This window comes from Neolamprologus brichardi, chromosome 10 (assembly GCF_056152115.1).
Source record: "Neolamprologus brichardi isolate AB-2024 chromosome 10, ASM5615211v1, whole genome shotgun sequence".
NCBI classification, from domain to species: Eukaryota; Metazoa; Chordata; class Actinopteri; order Cichliformes; family Cichlidae; genus Neolamprologus; species Neolamprologus brichardi.
This window is the reverse complement of record NC_142113.1, coordinates 14,283,865-14,308,271: the sequence shown is the minus strand read 5'-3', so window position 1 is coordinate 14,308,271 and position 24,407 is coordinate 14,283,865. Positions and strand designations below refer to the sequence as shown.

Genomic DNA, 24,407 nt, shown 5'->3' with positions numbered 1-24,407 from the left:
TTGTTTGTGACTGGGTGTTGCTGCTGACATGTCGGACTGGCTTTGTTTTATTTTGGAATTAGGCTCCACAAAGGAGAAATCAAGACTTTTTTTTAAATATTTCGCAGGTCCTTTAAGTTCTCCTTTCCAGCAGTTTGATGTCTGACACATCCTCGGGCCGGATGCTTCAAATCTACATGAAACTCCATCAAAATAGCACTGCCTTGTTATTTTGTTTCAAACTTAGAAGCAGCTTTTGTTTAAAGTAGATGTAGCAGGCAAAAAAAAAAAAAAGAAAAGAAAAAGTAAGCAAAGCAGAATCGAAGAGCCATTTCATCAGTCGGGGTGCTGTAATCTAGGCAACAATGTTCGCCAGCCGTGGTGGCAGCGGAGGAGGTAAGGGGGGGAAATACTCCGTGGAGGACCTCTATGGCATCAGTAAGAAGCCCAAGGCGTCGACCTCCTCGGGGAGTATTGTGGCCAAGGCTGGGACCCGGAGCAGCAAGAGCTCGGAACAGAAGACTGAGTCAGAGGCCTTGGCCTCTCAGATCCTGGAGGCAGCCCACAGACTGGTGGAGCGACGCCGGCTGGAGCTGTACCTGAGAGAATGTGGCCTCTCCCTGGCTGAGTGCGAGGCTGAGCGCTCTGCAATGCCGTACAGGTATGAGGAGAAGACTTTACAGCATGAAATCATGAGGCAGTCTGTAGTTATGACTTAGTATATTTAATTAGGCCACTAAAAAAAATAAAAGCAGTTATTAATAATAAAGAACTGGAACGTACAGCCTACACGAGGCTGCAGATTTAACTCAGATCTGCTTTTTTAGTGAGTGCAGGACTCACACTGAATGTCTGGATTTTACAGAGATAATAAGAGACCATCCCGAGCACTCAGCCATCCGTGGATGATCCATTTTAATAACGTGGTTAATATTTTTCTAACATATTACTAATGCGTTGATGTAATTGAGTGTTTGGAGAGGACTGCAATTGAAAGGCAGTGAGTGGAGACATCATTCACGAGAGATGGGGGAACAAAAATATTAGTTTTTTTTTGGTTTTTTGTTGTTTTTTTTCTCACTGGTGACCTAAAAAGAAACATCAGGCGTTTGATGAGATTTCAATGCAGAGGACTGATGAGTGTACGTGGCCGGACTGCAGAAGCATCCGGTTGTTCAGGAACGCTAATGTGAGTTGTACGTGAGCCATTGTCTAATTCCAGCCTTCCCAAAAAACAGCCTGACGGGGTCAGGCATCAGTGGTGCAGAAGTTTGGGGTTAATGATGCATGATTTGACAGCGGGGGACCGGCGCTTGGTTGTTGTACCGCGTGCATCTCTCTGTTTAAAGTGTGGAGGCGAATGAACGGTGATGTTGGCTACTCTTCAATCAGTTTACCAAAAACCTAGGGAAAAATAGATTTTTGTAAATTGAATGAGACTTGAAAAAAGGAGGGGTGGGGTGCTTACAGAGAAGAGGAAGATACGGGCCAAGCTGCTGCATATTTCATTATTACTGCTTAAACACCATCATACTAAAATACTGAGTGCAGATTCCATTACATTTGTCATTTTATTTGCTATAACACATCCAAAACATGCAAACACAGTCATCTAGTCTCCAGCACAGTTGCCTCTAGGTGGCAGCGTCATCATGGTGTGAAGACAAGTCTGTGACCAATGACTCAAAAGCAGAAAGAGGGACAATAGTGCAGGCCAAGGGGTATCATTTGCAATTTCACATCATTTTTATGCTCAGATCTAGGACTTACTTTATAGCACATTTGTACTGGCAGCGTACATTTTGATAGCTGAAACAAACTAATGGCGTACCAGAGTAGGATTCAGTTGATTCGACCACCTCTGGCAGAACCGCTTCCATCACTTGAACTGCCCCACAGAGCCTGCAGTGGAAGTTGTTTCCACAGCCTCTGTGCGCCTTCATTTGCATGAGATCTGGACTCCCTCCTGACAGAAAATGATTGCCTGTAATCAAAACAGAAGCCAGCGTCTACCTTGACGTTCTCTCTCGTTTTCCCGGTTTAGCTGCAAACATTTGAGCTGCAGAAATGTGAGCTATTTAGATTCTGAAAAACACACAACGAGGGGCGAATGAAACGAAGCTAATAGGTCAGACAGATTTGAACATGCGTGAATCTTCATGGTTTATATCAAAGTAATTCTGTCCTCTTTTCGAGGAGCTGAATTACTTTTGAATAAAAACCGCAAGGAGAAACAAGATGCCTTTAAAGTCACAGGGTCAACGCCATCAGCTTTCTCAGAACGTCATGCGAATTTCATGTTGAGGCACACCTGCAAACACTTCTTAGCATTCTTTAGTGCTATTTTAGTTCAAGCGTGTCAAAACCAACATGAACACCACCATGGGAGACGCGTTTTCTTGCTTCATCCTGCTTTAAAAAAGACATTTACACATTTATTTATTTCTCTATTTACCAGCTTACGTCGAATTGTTCTGTTTTTAAGTGAAAATGGAGCCAAAAGGGTTGACAGGCAAGTCCAGGTCATTTAATTCTGTAGCATTAAAGGAATATGCTTGCAAGCACTTATCAAAGTGCGGTTTGGCAGATTTTAGGGGATTATAGCTCAGAAAGTCACACTTTGTGATGAGTTTTTACGCTGAGTCTGAGTTGCATGAATAACCTACCTTTTCAAGGACGTTCAAATTATAGAAGCTCTTGTATAATCCAGCTTGAGAAGAAAAAAAAGCCATCTACTGGATCCCCTCATTTTCTGATAATTTGATTCCATAACGTTATCATTACTAGGAAAATAAGGATGCACCACACACGTGCTCATTTTTGGTCTATCTCCACCCAAATACTTCAAGATGAGGCTCACAAGTGTTGGTTGTGTCCCGAGGTTTTAGCGCTGTAAGCTTCTGAAGTGAAGAACAGACTGAGTCAGTGTCATTACTGTGTAATACGGCGATGCCAGTGGCCATTATTTGGAGCGAAGGGGAAGGTTAAGCCTACAGGGAGATGAAGATAAAGAAGTCGACATGATTATGCAAAAGTTTGGCTATACAAAAATAATGTGCTTCCTGGAAAATAAGCGCCTTAACAGTGAAGTGGAAGTAATTAAATCTTCTCCTCTTTTGAAGCGCCACCACGGGCAGCATTCGTATTTTCTCTCTGCCTGTACAGCTGGAAACTTCCCCGTCCAAACTTGTGCTGAATGGTTCTTTAGAAAGAGCTGATTGCCAACTCAAAGTCACATTCTGCTGGCAGTGGATGCCCTGCAATCTGCTCTGGGACTGCAGATCTGCTTCAAAACACTAGATGTGAAACCAAATTGACAATGGTGACAAATCTGGGGTATTTTGCACATCGTCCTGCTGTGTGAAGCACACTTAGTGGGGCGAGCACTAACCACAGAGTAAAGCCTTTTGGATTGACAGTCCTCTCTAAGGATATGGCATCACACTTTAGATGGTAAACAAAGCCTGGAAGGGGCTATTATCATTGCTTGGCCACCAAAATGACACATCCATTTCATTTCATTATGATGGGCTGCAGGATGATCTGATATGCCCTGCCGTGCTATGCCCATGATGTGATGTATTGTGACTTAAAAACCCATCTATCCTCTGTTTGCTCAGAGGTAGTAATGAGTGTAATTCTGGTGATTGGGTCATTGATGGCAAATCAAGCTATCATTGGGGAGGGCAATGTTTTGCATAGGAAGAATAGGAATAATGGGAGTGGTGGGAAGACAGAATTCTGGATCTTATGGAGGGAAAAAAGATGGTTTGGGGAGGGGGTTGAGTAAGTATAGCCTAATGTGTGCCTTTGTGATGAAATGTGTGCGCATCGGTGTGATGAAAAAATGTGGATCACACCCGAAAGAAAGGGAGGGAGTATCTATCCAAACCCCCACACTGCTTGTGTGTCGTGAACGTTTTGAAGCCTGTGGAAAAAAAAAGGAGGGGGGGCGGTCTCCAAATGATGCTGGAGAGCCGAGAGGCGGCACCGAGCGTTTGAAATGTCTGCTGCAGCTGATTTTGGGGCCAGTATGCCGGCATTTTTTTTCCAAATCCGCGCACCCTGAGATCCTGGCGAACAACGGGAGACGTGCACAGTTACCGCTGCTGCCGGTATGTGAACAACTTCTCACACTGAAGCTAAAGATGAACCGGCTCCGTGCTTGCTGATTTTGTTGGGGTTTTTTTTTCCTCCTTCTTCTTTCTCCATCGCTGTTGCATCAATTGGATGCTGCGTGAAGCCGCTTGGTGATGATGCATTGGTGGGGTTTGAGTGTCTTTACCCCCGATCTGACTTTTCTCCTCGGCGATGTAAATTCGAGCTATTGAGCCCGATCTTTTTTTTTTTTTTTTTTTTTTTTTTTTTTTTTTTTACCCTTTTGCTCACCCACCTTGCGACAGTAAAATAAAAGGTGGGGGAGAAATATGAGTGATTTCGACGCGAGGTGTGAGGATGCCTGTAGCTGTGGTTGTGTCATTGCTGCGGCACGTTCCGGAGCTCCTCAGCTCAAGACAGTCTCAACAAACCTCAGCTGAAGAGAAAACAGCAAGCTGGCAAGTGCTTTATCACCCTACATAAGCCATACAGAGCCCGTGCATGTTATGTCGGACGAAGCCACTCTCCTGGGAGGGCATCTATTGCACTGAGATTTTATTGGGGTGGGAGGGTGGGGGGGCTTCCCAAGAACTGCCACATCCCCAAATTCGTCTGAGGACTGCTGCGAGCACACAAGCTCCCTGATGATTTTTGGAGGGCAGCCCTGATGCATCGTGTGAGTGTGAAAACTCCGAGAGCCTTTTTGCCAGGTTTGCATCACCAGACAGGAGACTGAGCAGACGGTAACTCTGTGTGTGTCATGTTTAGAGGCTGGACTCTCGCCTGCTCCCTCCAACTCTGAGCCAAAATCTTTGACCTGCCCTGTCTGAGCCCTTTTGTATGAGCATCACGGCGCTGCCACAACAGCACGACGGGAAACGGTGTCGAGCAGCACCAACAGTTTGTAGACATTGCTGTTTGTGTGACTCCTTGTTTAAAAGACAAAAACACAAACCCAACCCTATACTCAGACTCTCAGAATAAGAGACACAGACATCAGCTGCCAGGATGCAGGTGTCTTTTGCATGCACTGAGCACAACCTCAAAAGTCGCAGCGAGGACCGGCTTTGTGGCCTTCGCACCGCTCCACCTCCTGGAGGGAGCAGTGGCGGAGTAGGGGGAGGTGGTGGCGGTGGAGGAGGAGGTGGAGGAGGAAGTGGAGGTGGTGGTGGTGGTGGAGGAGGAAGCGGCGGTGGAAGCAGTGGACAAGGGAGCAATGGCAACTACATGTCTCAAGGTTCTGTCAAGACCAGAGAGGGTTCCGGGTCTCGTCAGACTCCTCAGGGTCACGCCCACATGAAGGAGGCTATTGGGCGCCACACCAATATGAAGTACAGGTGAGTATGAGCCTGACTGGGGGAGACGAGGAGCCGGAGCTTTATTGGTTGGCGAGATGGCTTTTATTTCGCTCTGATCACTGTGGCCTTTTGACCTCCACCAGAGGTGAAAGTCCTCCACCAGAAACAAGGTGTTGGGCTCTGGGTTTGGGCCTCTTCTTCACAATGAGGCTCTACCTGCCTTGCCGGGCCTTCATTATTCCTAGTTCTGCCAGTCTCTTTGCTGAGATGTGAGGTGAATTCGAGGTTAGCTTGTCACCAAACATATCACTAGTGAGCAGACTGTGCAGACTGCCTACATACCCATTAGCCAGATGAGAAACACCTCAGTGAGAGCAATGACTTCTCTGACATTATAAAAATATGACATTTATGCCTAAAAGCGCTTATGGATATAAATAAAAAAAATGCTTACATAAGTCATACTATATAACCCTAATGCTATCACAATATTTCAGACAGTATGCATATGGGAGCATTAGCCACAGACTTTGCGTTAGCCTCTTTCTCATTTCAGCAGATTAATAATACAAAAAAAAAAAGCTTTCCTCCAATAACAGCTTCTCCTGAAACCACACTAGGACGCCCGGCTTTTCTTAGAGGTTTTAAACACATGTACTTTCATAAAATAGCCTCGCAGGAGACCATCGTATGCACAGAAAATCTCTGCTGCACACACACCAGGTCTGAGTCATAAAGTAGGAAGGAAATCCAACCAGATAAACAACAAGACAAGAATGCAATGTATGTTTTTCCTCTTTTAGTTTGTTGGCAAACTTGTGGTTTACCTTTGATGGATTAGAGCTTGAAGCTAAACAAGGACAGCTGTTCATGCGCAGCTCATGCATGAAGGAGGCTCGTATTTATACATAAACATACATTTTTTAAAAAAGGGGAGGAAAGCACAAAGCATGCACTTTAACATTAGGCTGCAGACTTCCACAGGCTCACACCGTGTTTCCATCTTTGGGCTGTAAAATTCAAGAACTAGGAGGAGAGTTTTAACGACCTGCTTTCTTGGTAATCAGGTTGATTGAATTGCTGCCATTCTCTTCAGTCAATTTAGTTTCCACTTAATAAGATGCTTAAAAAGGGAATAAGGCACACGACAAAACTAGGATATTTCCACTCCTATTTTTTTTCCCTTTAGAATCACACACATACAGGACTTTATGATTGGGCTGGATTTTTCCGGTTGTTCTGCCGTCTCTAGAAAAGTGTCACTAATAGGGAGTGCAGCAGCACAATAAGTCTATACAGCATATGGCCACTTCCAGTTGCCATTGGCAACACCCCAGGCATTGCCTTTAGTTTTTGTCTTATTTTCTAATCAGCCAGCACTGCTGTCGCTTATCAGTCCTTTCCTTAACTGAGTATGCTCAAAGCTCCACCACCTGCACCACAACAGTCTGGTTGTGGCGGCGTCGTGGTGGCCGCACATTCCTCATTTCTCACCGTTGTTACAATTACACAGAGGTCAGGAAGGAAGCAGGCTTCTGCCTTCACTCTAAACCACCCGTGAACTATATAGATATATAGAAAAGTGGGCCATGGCCACTGTGGTGTCATCCACTGGTTTGTGGAGCTGGTTTGACCATGTTTGGATGAATGGCTGGAATACAAAGGTGTGTCCAGAGACTGTGTAACTGCATCGGGTAGAAACAGATATCTGCTAATTATTGCCAAGTAACATAGAAATCGAATAAAAGAATATTACTCTGCAAAAAACACCAGAGCACAGATCTCTTGTTTGTGTCATTAACCACACAGTGAGCCCTGTGACTTATCAGATGATTGCATTAAAAATGTTCCAGGGGGGCACAAACACACAGAAGAGGTCACGATGGGTGACGAAAAATTTCCCAGCTTCTGCTCAATGGTGATAACGTTGAGTATAAATGAAATTATATTATATTACATTATATATTTAGTTGTCATGATGGTGAAAATGAGTTAAGGAGACCAATGTGCCAGGCTGTAAACATGCCCTATAATGCTGTTTAAACGCAATGGGGGATTGAATCACTCTTGCAGACAGCCTCAAGTGGCTATTTGAGGAACTGCATTTTTTGGCACTCCAGCGCTGGTTTCTATTTCCAGTTCTGGATGCTGCTGCTTGCGTTGACCACATCTTTGTGGCCCTTCTGTCTCATTAACCCAAGTATTGATCACTCACAGGCAGGTCACAGATGCTCAGATTCTTTCTTTGTGGCTCTCTCTATCTTCTTTCTTTGATCTTATTTAAGCTTCTCACCGTTTTCTTTTCAAACGCTGCCCTTTTTTACTCCCTTACAGTGCACTGCAGCATTCTGCTTTGTGTGTGTGTTTGTGTCTGTGTGCGTGTGCGTGTGCAATATGCTGTGTGTTCAGTGTGGCCACAGGGTATGCATTCGAGCTGATGGAGAGGTGACTGTAGCAGTCAGTTCTGTCACTCAGCAAAATGTCTATTTTTAAAGTAACTAAACCTTCTGTTTTCAACACCAAACTGTCCAGATGGCCCAATGTTAAGGTTCCATTTGGCACAATATGCTCAAGTTTGAGAAAATTGAATTAAAAGATATGACAAGATAATGCGCATTTCACAGACAACGCCAAAAATGATTCGACTTTCCTCTGGAATCGCATTTTTGTCATGTTTGCACCTAAATATTTCAAAAGAGAATTTATCTAAAAGCATCATTCACAAAGTTGTCTGCGCAAATTAAAATTCACATGAATTAGAATCAAATATGGTATATCTGAGCATCGTGAATTTCTTAAAACATTTTTTTGGTATGAGTTTAAAAAAAAAAGAAAAGGGAATTTGATTTACTTTAATACTGGAGAAGACCATAGATCTATCTACCGCTGTTCCTCACAGATGGCCGCGGGGCACGCTGTGTCTGTGGCGGATGCCTATAAATCTTAATGCATGCTTGAGAGATGGAGAATGTGAATAGGGAAGCCCTACTCAGATAAAACATTCAGCACTGACATGCAGTAAACTGTGAAACAAAGTATTATTGTTAAAGAACCAAGATGTGAGAAAATCAAAATAAGTTCAGGACAGCTGGAAAGACATGAAGGAGTTTAGGAGCGATTACCCAAGAATGCTTTTCTACTGTATCTAAAAGAACTCAAGTTAAACTTAAAGACATGTGATTGTGAAGAGTGAGAACAAACTATTGATGACACTCGCACGTGATGTTTGACATCACAGCCAGCAGCTTAGACCAAAGACTGGAGACGAGGAGCTGTTGCTGGTTCCATGAAGAGTCTGTGACCTGATGGGAATTGCTGTGGTGTTTTTGCACTTTGGCTTTTGCAAGGATGAATAAAGTAATAGAGACCTTGTTAATCAATGAGCTTTAAGTTCTGTCACCTTAGGTGCACCAGTTGACCTCTATCATCTGCTTTGGTGCAAAGCAACCGCTCTCTGTTAGTGATGTGGCTGTACTCGTGCTACAGATCAAAATCTTTAAGCTCTACAAAAGTTCCCTGATTTCAGATTATTTTGCCAAACTAATTTATTTCCAAGCTGTTTCTACATTTTTAAACATTTAGGATATGCTGCTCCAGTTAAAGCAGACGACAAACAAAAACCTCAGCTGTACCATAAAGAGAAAAACAAGAAAAAGAAGATGTAGTGTTCATAATAATACCTGATACTGGGTTGCATGTTAAACTGGAGAACAAAGCCTTCATGTATTTTCATGAGGATTTGAAGTGTTCTGACATTCAGCCATGCAGAGAGGTGCCGTTGTCTGGAGGAGCGGAAGGTGGAAATCTCAGTAGCGTAGTCGCAGCAGCTGAAGCTTTGGCGTCGAGCGGCCCTGTCGACTTTTAACACGCATCTCATGCTCATTTAGTGCTGCGAGACGGTGACCTATCCTGAGTGTTATTACTCTCGCCGCGTGCCTCTTCTTAGCATTCAGATTCTTATCTCGCCCGCTTTTATGCGCTCTGACGGCACAGCGGCGTCACCGGCTCGCTTTGTTAATTTCACTCCGCGCGCCGTTCACACGCGTGGCACCGAAGGCAAAGCGAAGTGTAACAAATCCCCAGCAGCGACTAAAATATTCATCGTAACCGGCAGGTGAAGCGATAATGTAGTGATTTTGACCTCACGCTGTTGTCATGATTAACCACGCAAAATAAATGGCCTGTGTGGCAGGGAGGAGAACACGACTGCGGGCTCCAAAAACCTTGACCTTCAGCTCTCCTCTCTGTCGCTCTGGGACATTTATTTATTTATTTGTTTATTTATTTTCAGGAGAGGTTCCAGTTGACTGGGCAGATTAGTGACTCACTTTGAGGTCTGGGAAGTTTTAGGCAAAGTAACGCCGGGTGTTCACTTGCTTGATTTCAACCAAAATATAATCCAAACCATGATCTGTTTACTGACTGCTAAACTGTGGCTGCTTATTTTCATCTGCCACCCACTACTACAGCACGCTGTACGGTGCTTAATGTTATAATTACTGCATATATCATGTCTGAACAATATCCAGGCTGTTATTATGTGTGCAGCTGCTTGTTGGGACTTGATTAAGTGTATGCAGCGGGCAACTTAATCCTCTCAAAATGCAAAGTGACCTGCGTGTCAGTGTTGTTTGATGAAGCTCAGAGTTGTCAATAATTGACTGCATTTGGCGGCTTACTCTTAACTGAGAGGCATCGTAATCGCGGCCAGAAAATCCACATCACGTCCTCGGAGTAAGGCTGTCTCATCAAAGTCAAAGACTGGTATTGTCTTCTGGCAGAGCCATCATGGCCGCATGTTGTTATTATGTAAGAGCAGAGGGCAGCCTAATGAACAAGTGTCCGCATGCTCTGGAAAAGACTCAAAAGGCATTTAATTAGATAATATCAATTCCTCCTTCTTCTTTTAAAATCTTACTTTTATTTGAAACTCTTTTCAGTGTTATAATATATTCATTTATTTAAATAAATCTTGGTAGCATTCATTTGCCTGCCGTGTAATACACTGCAAAATTCATTAAGGCAAAGTAGTTGAGCTGTTTTAAATCACAGGGAAACAGGGACGCCAAAGAAAACCGGAGGACGGCGCGATACTCAAAAACATGCTCGCGATTGCATTCAATCACTTTGAATTCACTGCGCTGTCACTCACGGGGCCATGAGATCCGGAAAGCGCCACATCCCTCAAATACTCGTCTTTATCCGTCTGCCAGCGGACACGAAACAGAGGCAGAGTGCAGCGACCTTCTCAGCGAGCGAATTTCATTAACATTTGATTACATGTTGGGGCGAGTGAACATTTTTTGGGTTTTTTTTTTTTTTGTCGCAGGTCACGTGTGTTCCCAAACTTGGAATAAACAGTAATGACAGCGCATTGTGTCAAATTCAGCTTGTGTGAGCTCTTTCCTGCACCACTTCATTACATGCATTTTTAGTTAACGGGAGAGTCAGGACCACTAATAAAGTGTCAGCAGCTGATACGCAGAATTGGAGGAGAGCAGCTGAGATTGTGCGTGTGCGTGTGTGTGTCTTTGTGCCCTTTTTTCTCCATTCGCTCCCTGCACAGCATGAGTAATTTATAATTAGGACAGACCTGATTTCCTAACTGTTTTAATATAGCTGAATTTAAAAAATCACATTTACATGAAGGGTCCATTGTTTAGGCTAATGCTTTTAAAAATAGCTACATCGATAATTAGTACACTCTTAGATGCTGTGGTTTTGATTAGTGCCAGGCCATGTGGCTAATTTGGTGGCATTTGTCATATAAATCAAAAATGTAGCTCTGTTGGCATGTCTCTGGATTATTGAGAATGACAAGCAAAGCAAAAGTTTGTGGTGGCGTTTTTTTTAGTGCCATAACTTCTGCCCACTGCATTGATTGCATTTAGGTAGAAGCAGGCACAGGTGAGAAAAATCTGTTCTCTGTAATTTGGGTGAAGTGACCCTTTAAAGCCACAAAAACAGTGTGTGCAGCATTACTGAAAGAGAACAGACAGTCCACCATCTTCCCACACTCTGTGCTCAGAAAATGTGTGTCTAAGCATACACATAAAACTGACGTGAGTGTTATTAATATCTAGGTCTTCCCTCTGGAGAAGAGCCTGCTCAGCATGTGTGTGGCATTTTATGACAACTGCAGAGGGAAGGGGGAGAAAAAAAAAGTCCACCATTAGCACCTAACCATCTGTATATAGTGTCTTCCTCCTGTCTCAGGTGAAAACTAACTGTGAATGTCAGCACAGGTTAAAATGCTGACTAAACCGTGACGGAGCACCTGTGTGTCTCCTCTGTCTCTCTCTCTCCAGCGTTAATAATGTATGGACGAGGCAGCCAAGTTGCTACAATCATCTCGTTTGGAGATCATGATTTATGGCAATGGAAAAAATAGAGAAGAAAACACTGGAAGGCCTATTTATGAAGGCTATAGAGAAGCATCTGTGTGCCCTGCTCAAGAGTGCATTCATGCATGTCTGCATGTGGAACTGTGCCTGCGTTCCAATGCAATTCCCATCAAGCGTGAATATTCACGTGAAAGCATCGAACCCCTCCCCATAATGACACATGCACAGCATAGATGTTTTCCGTTTATTGCACAGCGTCCCTCACATCCGCCTCAGATGAAATATAGGCCGAGTGTCTGGGTGTACTGCGTGCGGGAGATAGTGGGAAAAGACTGTCAATAGGGAGATAGTGCGAGGAAAGACAGAGCATGTGTTTCTCCAGACTCACTGATAGTAATTTAGCAGACTGCAGCATTGCAGAGAGCGGCGGAGTTGAGCGCAAGGGAGGGGGCGGCCAGTTGTCACACATGGAAACAGTGACATCCTCTATTGCTCAGAAGCACACGCGCACACACAGACTTAAAAATGGGATTTTTATGTGGCTCTGCAATTGTGAAATTCGCCCAGTAATGCACACCGGTTTCAAAATTGCTCCCTGTCATGATGCATTCACAAGCAGCGTTTACCAAACACGAGGCTGTCAGCTTCATGCACTCATCTTTAAAAAGCATATCGGATAGAAGAGCATTTAACAGAAGAAGAAGAAGAAAACATTTGTGTAACAGCCGTATGCCACTGGATGCTTGACACACTCCACCGAATGCTGACTCATGTTTTGGTGGTATGTTTTTTTCCTCACACGTAAGCCTTCTGTTTGCCGTCCTGGTCCAATGTGAAAAGGAAAGTATGGACAGAAGGTGTGTGACTAAGCTGGGGAACAGATTTTTATTGTCCTTAATTCACAGCTCAAAGCCATCACGCATAATTATAATGAGTTTTTCTCAAGTTCCCTAAAAAGAATAATAAAAAAGAAGGTAATAAACAAAAATAAAGTTGGGTATAAACCATATCGTTTATTTGCTCCCGGTGTGCAGATACAGAAGCTACCTCAAAAGCAATTTTGAATCAGTTTCAAGCTTTGCTTTAGAAGCTGATTAAAACTGTAGGGAATATTTTTTTCCGGATGCTGTTATTGGCCCCACCTTGTCAAATGTTGCTTGACAAAAAATAAATAAAATCCCCTTTATTCTCATCCAAATAAAGTTGAGACAAAAAAGGACTGATTTGATGGATACTACAAAAAAAGAAAAGCCAACAAAAACAAACAAAAAAAAATGGTAAAATATTCAGGTAGCTCATTTGAAATAACCCAGTCTCTGAAATATGTTTTTCCCATGTGCCTCATTTAAATTTACTCCCAGTGTTCAAAGTGGCTGTCAGCGTGAGAGAACAGGCAGAGCTGTCATTGGTTGACGAACCACGAAGAAAAGCCAGCTTACCATACAAGGAATCAGCTACCCCGCAGACACATTTCCCTTTAAATAGCTTTCCTGACCTTCCACCTGTGTGCTTTTTTAACAGTTTAACGTAATGACACAAACAATATGTATTTCACACCCACATGGAGTGCTCACATAAAGACTGATGCCCCCACTACACACACACACACACATAAAGAGCATGAAACAAATGCTTGCATATGCAGGAATCTAAAAATAGCATAAGGTTGGGAATAGAAAATAGACCAGGAAAATAAAAGCGGGACTTGTTCGACTGAGTCTAAATGCTGTGACAGTCTGTCTTTGTGCATTTGGCTGTTTTGCGGTGGACGCAGGCAGACAAGCTGAGAGGGGAGAGGCGCTGGAGATGAAAAGACGGCGAGCAGCGAGGTGCACTGCAGTTCTGCCGGCTCTCCAGCTGGCTCCCCGGCTAATTAGAATGGGGGAGAGCACACAGGAGAGCAAAGCATGAAGCCCACATCATTTTCAGCTGTACATGCTCCTGTGGTCAGAAATGCAGCTCTCTGCTTCTCCCCCGTCTGCCCTTCAAAATTCAGCTGTCTGAATAATCAGATGTGGCATGTCGGTTAATGGACTCCTCTTTAGCTCACAGAGCATTTTTGAGCCATTTATGGTGCAGACCAAAGAAGCTTTTGCCGGGACTCTCTAACTGCGCTGAGCTCCGTCCCCTCCAGGTGTTTCACTGGCCCACTGTAATACACTGAACTGCTAACATACGAGGGATGAAAGGTCAATTGTTCAGAAATAATTAGACAGAGGAAGTCATTTTACCAGAGGCGAGAAAGACTTTCACTCGGCAGCTGCAGTGGAGGAGTGAAGTGTCGGAGACTACGACAGAAATAAATTACATCTGTGTCAGGTTTTCAATTTTGTGTCGTACTTTTGTTTTACATGTGACACCAGGTTTGTGTTACATGCTGCTACAGAATAATCAGGATCTCATCAACAACGTCGCCATATTAAGACGACGTTTAGCTTTCAAATCCTAATGTGTCCAGTAAAGCAGTGAGCCAGCTCCCTCATAGACGTGAATAAATAGTTTATAACGCTGTAATGTAGTTGTGAGTGGATGTGATTATTAATAAACCGAAACTACTTCAGATGGCTCGGAGGCTTGGGTAGAAACAAATAAGACAAAATGTGTGTTAAATACAGTGTAACATTGCAGCTGCCATCTTTTTTAAACTCCACTTAGAGATACAAGTAGCTCGAAAGGCTGCAGTTCTTAGTCTCATCACTGCTTAACCACAGTGTCTCCCTACTGAGGATTGCTCATCACTCACATGCGTACATCTTACTTACTGTGTTTGAAGATTGTATGTCCAGATATATTCCAACTGCCCACACATTTTGTGTGTGTGTGTGCGCTTTACAGGCATTTCTCATCTAACCTCCTGATTTTTTTCCCTTTCTATAGGAACCTGGGAAAATCGGGCCTACGTGTTTCCTGTCTCGGGTTAGGTAAGTTGGGATGAAGGCAGGGAAATATTCAGCTCAGCTTCAAACTCTTAAATAAAATCCGTCTGTCTGTCTCTCCCTCCCTCTCCTTGTTCAGGCACCTGGGTGACATTTGGATCGCAGATCTCTGATGAAGTGAGCATTCTCTCTCTCTGTGTTTGTATGAGAAATCGATTCCCGCACACCTTCACTCGTTTGGTTTTTTGTGTAACACCGTTCGGCGCACTGTAAACAAATCTCAGTGTTCACGATCGCAGGAATATGTGTGACAGGCCTTAAGACTGCTGTAGCTTGGCGAGATATTGTCTGTATTATCCTCCCTGAGTAGTGCCCTTCATGAACGACCTCTGGGTAATTGGAATTTATCCGCCGTCTGCTTCTCTCAGTCTCAGTTTTTGTGTTCTCTCAGATGGCAGAGAACCTGATGACCGTAGCTTATGAGAACGGAGTGAACCTGTTTGACACAGCGGAGGTGTACGCCTCTGGAAGGTCAGACTTCACTTTCCTCTCCTGAGCCTCAATTAAACTTTTTCTTTTTAAATCGTCTGATTTCTCTCACAGCAAATACAAAAATTTAAACCTGTTTTTATGTGACGTCGTCTTTTATTGTCTGCCGTCTTCCATTCTTCTTCTTTACATTAATCTTGTTTTCTTTGGTCTGCGTGTCTTTATCAACTCTCTCGTTAAACGTTACAAACAAATAAAGTTCATTAGCCTCAGCCCGTCACAACCAATGATGTGTTTCTCCACAGGGCGGAAATTACTCTAGGGAACATTATCAAGAAGAAAGGTTGGAGGTGAGATTACTCATTCTTCCGAACTGACTCACAGGCATGCAAACCTTTTTAACTCGACCAGATCACAGATTTACTTTAAATAATCCCTAATAATCCCTTCCTGAGATGAAATGCATTACTACATGTTTTTATTACTTTTGATAGCGGCACACCATTAAATTCTCTCAAGGGAAAGCCATACTTGGGGGGAAAAAATGTAGAGCTTTATCCTCAGAGAGACTAAAAAGGATAAAAATGTTAAATTCCCTGATCAGAGATGGTGGCTGACTCACCCAGCTGCCTAAGAGGCACATATTGGTAATAAAATGTTTTAATTTTAACACCAGAAAGAGAAAAAGACTGTCCGTACTATTAGATTTAGGATGAGCTGATTCCCTTAACTTAAATGTTATGCTGCAATCAAAATACTCACGACTTCTGTCCTTGCCAGACGTTCCAGTTTTGTCATTACGACAAAAATCTACTGGGGAGGCCAGTAAGTATAAGACTAAAACACTAGACTCTTCACATTTCTTCAACCCAGCTTCTTTCCATTCATTATTTTAAATGAAGATCAATGATTTGTATTTTCATAACTTCACAGGGCAGAGACGGAGAGAGGACTCTCCAGAAAGCACATTATTGAAGGTACAGTCTGCTCATGTATTTGCAAAGTGTAAACCAAATAAGGGGTTATTCTGGTCCAGTTGAAAGCAATTTAAATAAATTTCAGTTCAGTTATATTTATAGAAAATTCAACAGCTCACACATCAGTTGCCTTAGGGCATTTTATTTTGCAAGTTAAATGCCCTACAATAATACTGAGAAGACGAACAGAGCAAGTGCTTTGGCAACAGTGGGAAGGAAAAACTACCATTTAACAGGAAGAAACTTTCAGCAGAAACAGACTCAGGGAGGGACAGCCATCTGCCAAGACTGGTTGTAGTCACAAAGGGAAAAATTTGCTTAGAGACCAAACATATTTTTTTATAAGAGACTATAAACGAGTTTATTTTTGCTCTGAAGTTGGACATTTTAACACAGGAGTCTATGGGGATTAGCTCGTTTATGGAGCCAGCCTCAAGTTGCCATTAGAGGAACTGCAGTTTGTAGCACTTCTGCGTTAGCTTTAGGCTTATTATACATTAAAGACTATAAATGAAAGCCTTGCTTCATTAGGTTGCACTGCATCTTTATTTTGTATGGCATGTTTTCCTGTGTGTTACTTCAACCACTAATGATGTGGTTGCTATCATTCATTCGAAGCCTTTACCTTTTAGTGTGAGCGTTGTTTGACTCACTCAGTCAGCTCCTTACACGTCACAGTAAGCACAACTTCATTTTTAACTGTGATGTCAGTGGACACTATTGGGATATGAGGTGCATTCACTTTGAAGCTATATCGCTTTAAGTGCAGATGTTGATGGGTAGGATGTTTCAGAGGCCTTTTATCAGATTTGTTAGGTCAAAGTAAATACAGAGGTCAGGTGAAGGTACATGTTTTGATTGCTGTTTTTCAGCCATTTCATCGGTTCCAAAAATAATCCTAAAAAAAAGCTAAAGGATGTGGTGGTGGTCTTTGTTCCTTTTGTAAGCAGCACAGCCGCAGGATGACCATTTACCTTGGACTTGAATGACTTTTTTTATGTCATTGTCATGAAGCTTTTGATTTGGGGTCGTTGCATAATGAGTGAACTACATGCAGCTCTTAAGGCTTGCACCGCGCGCAGGGACAACGCTCAGATTTCGACTCTATGCACTATTTTTTACTTTGCTCAGGAAAAAAAAGTCCAACTGCTGACTTACCCAAGGTTAGACGCTTGCCCAGAACATTTGAGAAGCAGAAAATCGAACATAAAACAGAATCACTCATTTTACCCTCCACCAGCACCCTGTACTGAGGATAAACATTAATATCTTGAGAGGAGCTGAATGCTATTTTGATGCCATGTAAACTTAAAATGTAAAAAATAAATCCCTTTATGATCTGATCTGGCCTTAGGCACCAGCATGAAGTTCGTATTTATAGATCTACTGGATGAAACTCCATGAAATTCCAAACACACACTCATGTCTCAATCAGGAAAAAAATGTAATAACTTTGGTCCTTCCCTTACGCTTCATTGAGCATGATTACCAGGTCAATATAATGCAGCCTGATACTTTGGTTTATTGCCAAATAACTGCAAAGCTATTGACACTGTAATTAGACTCTCTGTTGTGTAGCGGTGGCTCAAAACATCACTGTGCCTTAAAGTTATGACTCTTAGTCCAATAATTGACTCGTGTTTATCACAGGTTTACGAGGATCCCTATCAAGACTCCAGCTAGATTATGTGGACATCGTTTTTGCCAACAGAAATGATGTCAACAGTCCGATGGAAGGTCAGTTTGAACCGCTTATTATTGTTGTAGCACAACTATGGAGGGTTTTTATGTGGTAGTATGTTTTATTTGTGGAAATAAGCTTCAATCAGATGCGTTAGAGTTGTCAAATGAATGTAATTTAAGTGAGATGTCGTGTGCTGTGATTTGCAGAGATTGTACGGGCCATGACGTTTGTAATAAACCAGGGTATGGCTATGTACTGGGGAACCTCGCGCTGGAGCGCAATGGAAATCATGGTGCTGAGCTCTCACTCTTAAAGTCTTACTCTTCACAAATTCACGAGTGTCAGCTTTTTTTCCAGATAACGCTGATCACTTACCATTGCATTGTGTTTCCATTTCTGCGGCACCAGGAGGCATACTCAGTGGCACGCCAGTTCAACCTGATACCACCTGTGTGCGAGCAGGCAGAGTATCACTATTTCCAGAGGGACAAAGTGGAAGTGCAGCTTCCTGAACTCTACCACAAGATCGGTAAGGCATCCAAAAATCCCACAGCAACATTTATCTCTTCTTTTTAATTAAGTTTCATTAGTTTCATTCACACTTTCCTCGCTCTGTCAGGTGTTGGAGCGATGACCTGGTCTCCGCTCGCTTGTGGTTTAATCACAGGCAAGTACAGTGATGGTGTACCGGAGTGCTCCAGAGCAGCAATGAAGGTCAGTTTGATCTTCCACTAGTTCTTGATTTTATCGGCATACAGTGTGAATCAGTGATTTTCTCCATGTTGGTCCTGATGAAGGGGTACCAGTGGCTGAAGGAGCGAGTGAACAGTGAGGAGGGTCGGAGGCAGCTGGCTAAAATCAAGGAGCTCCATCTACTGGCAGACAGACTGGGCTGCACTGCTGCACAGTTAGCCATCGGTATGATCCGAGCAAACGGCCTTATTTTTTTAGTGCATACATACAGAGATGCAGCTTTGCTTGTTTTCGCATCATGTGACTGCAGATTGAGGCTGAATCGATTCATATTTGCATGATTTTCACTCCTTAAATGACTGATTCATTATGTTTAATCTTACTGTACACACGCAGGTAGGAAGTGCTGTAACGGTTCTGGGAGAAGTGTAGAAAATCTATGTCTCCTGCATGAAAATAACATTACATAATCTGTGATCTTGTTAATTAAGTGCTTTGTATATGTATGGCCTCATTAAGGCTTTCAAATGAAATCCAGCCACTGGTTAAATCTGTTAACATTTATTTTAAAAGAAGTCTAAAAAATCAGCTACTTTACTTCGGTTACAAAGTGATATTCCTCCAGCGATAAAGTTTTCCTGGTTTGCTCTTTTTACAGCCTGGTGTCTGCGCAGTGAGGGAGTCAGCTCAGTACTTCTGGGTGTTTCTAATACAGACCAGCTTCTTGAGAATCTGGGTGCCCTCCGGGTAAATATGTGCTGTATTCAAATATGCTTTTGTGTTTTGTGCGCAATAAAAAGAACCACCCAAAAAACAGCAGATGACACTTTAAGCTGATGCCATCCTCCCCTTCTTTCAGATTTTATCTCAAATGACCCCTCAAACCGTTACTGAGATGGACGCCCTGCTGGGAAACAAGCCACACTCGAAGAAAGAGTCACGCGCTTGAAGATTCAAATCTCAGCGACGATGTTCCGAGAAGATGAAGAAGACTTTGATATTGGGGAAACATCGCTTTTTGCTCTGCTGTATACTCAACAACTTGCATGTCCTCGGCAACATTTATGCTTCCAGTATGTGCGCATATCCATTCTGCGCAGTACATTATATCATGCAGAAGAAAAAAAAAAGGAAAAAAGAAAAAGAGAACTCTCTCAATTGTGGAAGAAAAAAAAAACATAATCGATCATATATTGCTCACTGTTGATTGTTCACAGACTAATTATTTCAACATAGAGGAAGGCTAAAGCTGGTCAATCAAATGTCAATCCTAAAATGAGGAAAGAAAGAAAAAAAAAGGCCACCTCTGCCCTAACATGCAACTTTACTGCGTGAACGGTGCTTTCATTAGACGTGTGAGTCTCCTCCCCTCACAGCTGCCTGTTATTCTGTATGATGTTTAGTACCCAGCAGCCAGAGAGCTAAAGGTTAGTCCTCATGTGTCTAACCGAACCTTTCCCGTAGTGTGCATGTGACTGCTCTGCCACACTCACCGCTTTATAGGGTTGGGAACAATGAATTACTTGTGAAGTAATAAAAAAAAAACCCACAGCAAATAAGCCACTCTGGTATTACTTTTTTTTTTTTTTAATCACGTGATTTAAAAGGAAAAATTGGCAAATGAATTTCAAGTATGAAGGTTACAGAGTTAGAACTGAGTCTGGCAGAAATGTTGAAATAATAATAATAACTTATGTGTGCTGTTACGTTGTCAAATTGGCAATCAGAAATCAAAAGCCAGTGACTTTTCCCAACCCTGCTGCTTTCTCAGCGGTCCGTTTGCCTCCTCTGTGCGCATGTCCCTTTAAGACAGAATAGCCCTAACAGGGTGTAAATGTGGCATGGCTTTTTTTTTTTACGGCTTATGTAGATTTGCAGTGCCCTTGTAAGCCATTTATTTATTTATTTTTTAAACTGTCGAAAACGGTCAGATAGTTTTATCCGACATAACCGTCCTGATGGGCACGCTCGCTTTAAAGGCTCCCAGCAGTCTGCGGACACGGCTTGTGTGTCCATGTTGCATATAATCTTTGCATCGTCCTAAACTATGTCAAAAGATGCTGACATCACTTTCAGCGGTGCCGAGTTGCTGATCTCGAGTCGCAGGTCTGAGACGGCTGGACTGAGTGGAAAGGTTGCTGGGTGTCTGACACAAAGATTGGGACATATTGTGGTGAACGTTAAGTTTTCAAAAAGATGGTAAATAAAAACAATACGTGTGAGTTTATCAAATGTGATACGAGTCTTACCACAGACCACTTAGGGTAAGATTTCGATTAATGTTAACTTTTCTTTTTGTTTGTGGAAGCCCGAAAACACAGCTTCTCTGCTCATTTCTCTCTCTGCATCGTTCCAAATTCGTTCCCATTCTCAAACACATGCACGACAGATTTTATACTGTGCACTTTGTCTTTTTCCCTTTAGTTTTGTAATGACTTCAATACTTTGTAATGTGAAGGGGGGTGTCTTTTGTTTTGTTTTTCTCTTTTTTTGTGATTTGCCATGAAAACTAATCTCCGAGGTGGCGTTTTTTGATACACCGGAGTTGTTTCAGCAGACGCGAGGTTGCAATATATTGTAAATAGGCTCGTGTGTTTTGACGGTGACGTAACAAGAGAAAGTTCAAGTCTGTGGTTCATGACGGTTTTCTTAAATGAGCCGCTGAAACGTGGCTCTCTGTGAGTCTGTCATGATGTACAGTTCGACTGAGCGTAGCTTCCTGTGTACATAGGTCCTTCAATCAAACCTTGAAAATGTAACTTTGCCTGCTTAACTTATATTTTACTGTCTTGCAACAAAGAGAAACCAAAACACAAACAAAAAATAATAATAAGAGAAGAGACAACTGATTCTGAATGTATCATGTCTGTTGCTCAAACCTACTTAAGGGACAAAGCACATACCCTGTTCCATGAAGTCCAGTGGTTTTTGAACCTGCAAACGTGCAAACATTTACATTGGGATTAGCCAACTCAAGCTTCTTGCACCCCCTTCTTTCAGCTGTTAATAGAAAGTCCGATGAGATTTTTGTATTTCCAAAACCCGGAGTAGTCTAATCACAGGTGTGACGCTAAATCCCCCAACTGCTAGCTACTCTTCCACGTTCATTTTTGGACCACCCTTTATTTGTGTACATGTGCGATGCAATTTTACGAGTTGCATATGAGGCGGCATATGGGCCGCGAGCACTAGGATTAGTCACAACCTTCATTCTCGCATATCATGTGCTCCCTTGATGGGTTTTAGCTTCCTTATGTACACTTTGATGATCAACACAATGTTGATGGACATACTTAGATGACTAAGACACTTAAACCTGTAATTGCTTCAGATTTTTGTTTTATTTTGTTCGACATTTTTATGCAGATAGAAAAAATAAAGCAGCTTTCAGCTACATATTTTTATTTTTATTTTATTTGTGGTTAAGCAGTGACTGGCAGAGGAATGTTCTTAACTAAAGTCAACAGAAGCCAGCAGATAACACTGAGTGCATAATGCATACCTGCAAAGCTAGTTTGTTCCTTCCATTTGAGGTTAGCCTGCACTTTTGTGTTGCTGCCGATATAACAGAGCCTCTTTGTGTTGCACCAAAACAGCACGAGTTGACCGAGCGTGGCGACGGGTGCTGACCGTGGAAATAGTGATTTTTTGTGTGTGTGTGAAAAGGCTCAGGGAGATGTGTTGTTTCAGAGAAATTCGAAATCTCCTCACCAAAGCGTAAAAAACTTTGATTATTCATGGTCAGACTGTTCTTTCTCAGAGGGGGGGAAACGTCTCTCTGTGAAATCTGGCATTAAGGACTGTTTGTGCTTATGTGGATTTATACTAATCAGATCCTTCTTTTCCTTAGCGCTTTTTGTTCGGGTGAAGAAACGCAATGAGTTGATCAAACTTTTCCTTTTCTTGTACGTTGACGATGGTGACGTTTGTGACAGGCAGCTTTGTTGCGTGCAATAACAGACTATATTTGTAACAAAGGTCCACATCTGATTGATCACTGTGCAAGCGCTGGCTTACAGTATGAGCCCCACAAATATTCAGCTGCACATCCAAAGGAGTCAAATTTGCACATTGTAGTGTTATTGTACAATTACATTTGGGGGTTTGGTTATCACTAAATCGCAGGTGGATTTAAAACACTAAAAAGCTCACAAGTTCAAGAAAGGTGCGAGTTAAGAAGCCTTGCATTTATTTCCCTGCTTACATCCTGTTAAATGTGTGCCAGCTCTTCACCCCTGACTCTTTCAGATGGATGGTACGAGAACAATAACTCAGCCGTGTGTCCGGCGCTCTGTGCCGTGTCCGCTGGGACGCCACACATGTTTACAGCGAGCAGAAAACATCTGTGACGCCAGCACCGGTAGGCTTTCTCTTACTGGATTCCCAGGTGCCCTCGGAGCGACAGATGAAACACATGTGCTGAAATATATTGACGTCCTCACCGCCAACACAGAAGGAGAAGGAAACAGGTTTTGCCACGTGATTCATCCTCTGTGCGGTGAAACAAGTTGGGGATAAGGTTATAAAGAAAGAAGAAAAAACAGAGAGAAAGATGCTCAGAAGCACATTGGAGATCTACAAGCCCCCACATCTAATAAAGCACATTTCATAACTTACCCAGATGCTGTTGTTTTGGTCCTACAGTGAGCCGATTATATTAGAGGTCAGACCCGGTGATGAAATCCCAGGTAACCTGTAGCTGCTGCTGTGTTGACTAAAATCCTAATACAAATGTAATAATGCAGTGGAGCAAAGCAACCCATGTCAGCACGAGCTCAGCACTCGTGCACCGACTACATTTACTGCATTTGTGTCAATAAAGAGCCTGAAATCCTTCAGCCTCCATCAGAGTGCTGAGAATGAGCCCAGCTCAGTGTTTCTCGTAAGGCTCGCCTCTGCAGCCAAATCCTCATGAAGGTTATTGCTCTGTGTTACAGACCACTGGGTGATATCTCTTTGTTACAATAAGGATGGCTTCCTACTTAGCACAGCATGAAAATGTGCAACAATCTGCTGCTTAAAATATTCAGAAAGAAGAACTACGCTGTTTGAAGTAGAAACATTTGATAATACTACAGTGCCCTGCAGTATCTAAGACATAAAATCCTTTTTGTTCTTATTAATTTAGGGACCGTTTTTAAATATTTGTTTTACACAGACACCATATGGAAGTCAGAAACAGGAAGACAAGCTAAAATAATGTTGATTTGGGTCTTTGCTGATAATTCGAACACTTTGTAGTTATTGCAGTGGGCTCGCCAAGACAAGGACAGGACAGCGCCGCTGTGCGTTTCACGTGCACTTATTCCAATAGAATAACCTCCTTCGCACATTTCAAAAAGAGCCCATGCAGATCGTTTGCTTCAAGGACACATACAACCCTCATTCTCCTAATGTATGCTGTCTCCACTGTGCCAAGCCAGTTAAATCTCGACTCCTTTAATCTGACCTCACCTGCTACCATACAATAAATGGATAAATGGATGAATATGACTAAGCTACAGTGGACCTCCTTTCAGGTCATGCAAGTGCGCATATATATATATATATATATATATATATATATATATATATATATATATATATATATATATATATATGTGTGTGTGTGTGTATATATATATATATATATATATACTCCCATATAGGTATAAATTTATTATTTAGGAAAGTTGGGAGGGTGGAGGGGGAAATAAAGAGCTCCCGCTTGTCCTTAATTCCTCCCCCTCTGTTTGCACATCTGCTGAATCACATTAAACTCCCCACAGGCCGCTTCACAACAGAAGTCCTCGACATCATTTCAGCGAGCTGGAGCCCTTCAGCCTCTGTTTGCTGCCATGGGAATGCATCTGAAGTGTTTTTTTTATAACTGCTTAAAAAAAAACCACGCACACAACCATCTCTTTTACTTTTCTTGCTCTGAGTCAGCTTTTACAAGCTCTTCAATTACTTTACATTGTCACAAGGAA

At 42.5% G+C, this 24,407-nt stretch overlaps 1 protein-coding gene across 2 annotated transcripts; it reads left to right on the top strand.

Annotated features, from left to right (window-relative positions):
• Nucleotides 1-144: 144 nt before the first annotated feature.
• On the top strand, nt 145-21,832 carry LOC102799908 (voltage-gated potassium channel subunit beta-2). Of its 2 annotated transcripts, none has more exons than XM_006802255.3 (14): nt 145-640; nt 14,597-14,640; nt 14,735-14,772; nt 15,047-15,126; nt 15,390-15,434; nt 15,865-15,909; nt 16,018-16,061; nt 17,712-17,798; nt 17,952-18,037; nt 18,154-18,274; nt 18,365-18,459; nt 18,543-18,663; nt 19,097-19,185; nt 19,298-21,832. In XM_006802255.3, exons 1-14 carry the CDS (start codon nt 345-347, stop codon nt 19,385-19,387), a joined length of 1,281 nt encoding a protein of 426 aa, XP_006802318.1. In that variant the 5' UTR covers nt 145-344; the 3' UTR covers nt 19,388-21,832. The 2 variants fall into 2 exon arrangements, with proteins under 2 accessions (XP_006802318.1, XP_006802317.1); XM_006802254.3 differs by lacking the exon at nt 145-640 and adding an exon at nt 3,912-5,414.
• Nucleotides 21,833-24,407: the final 2,575 nt, after the last annotated feature.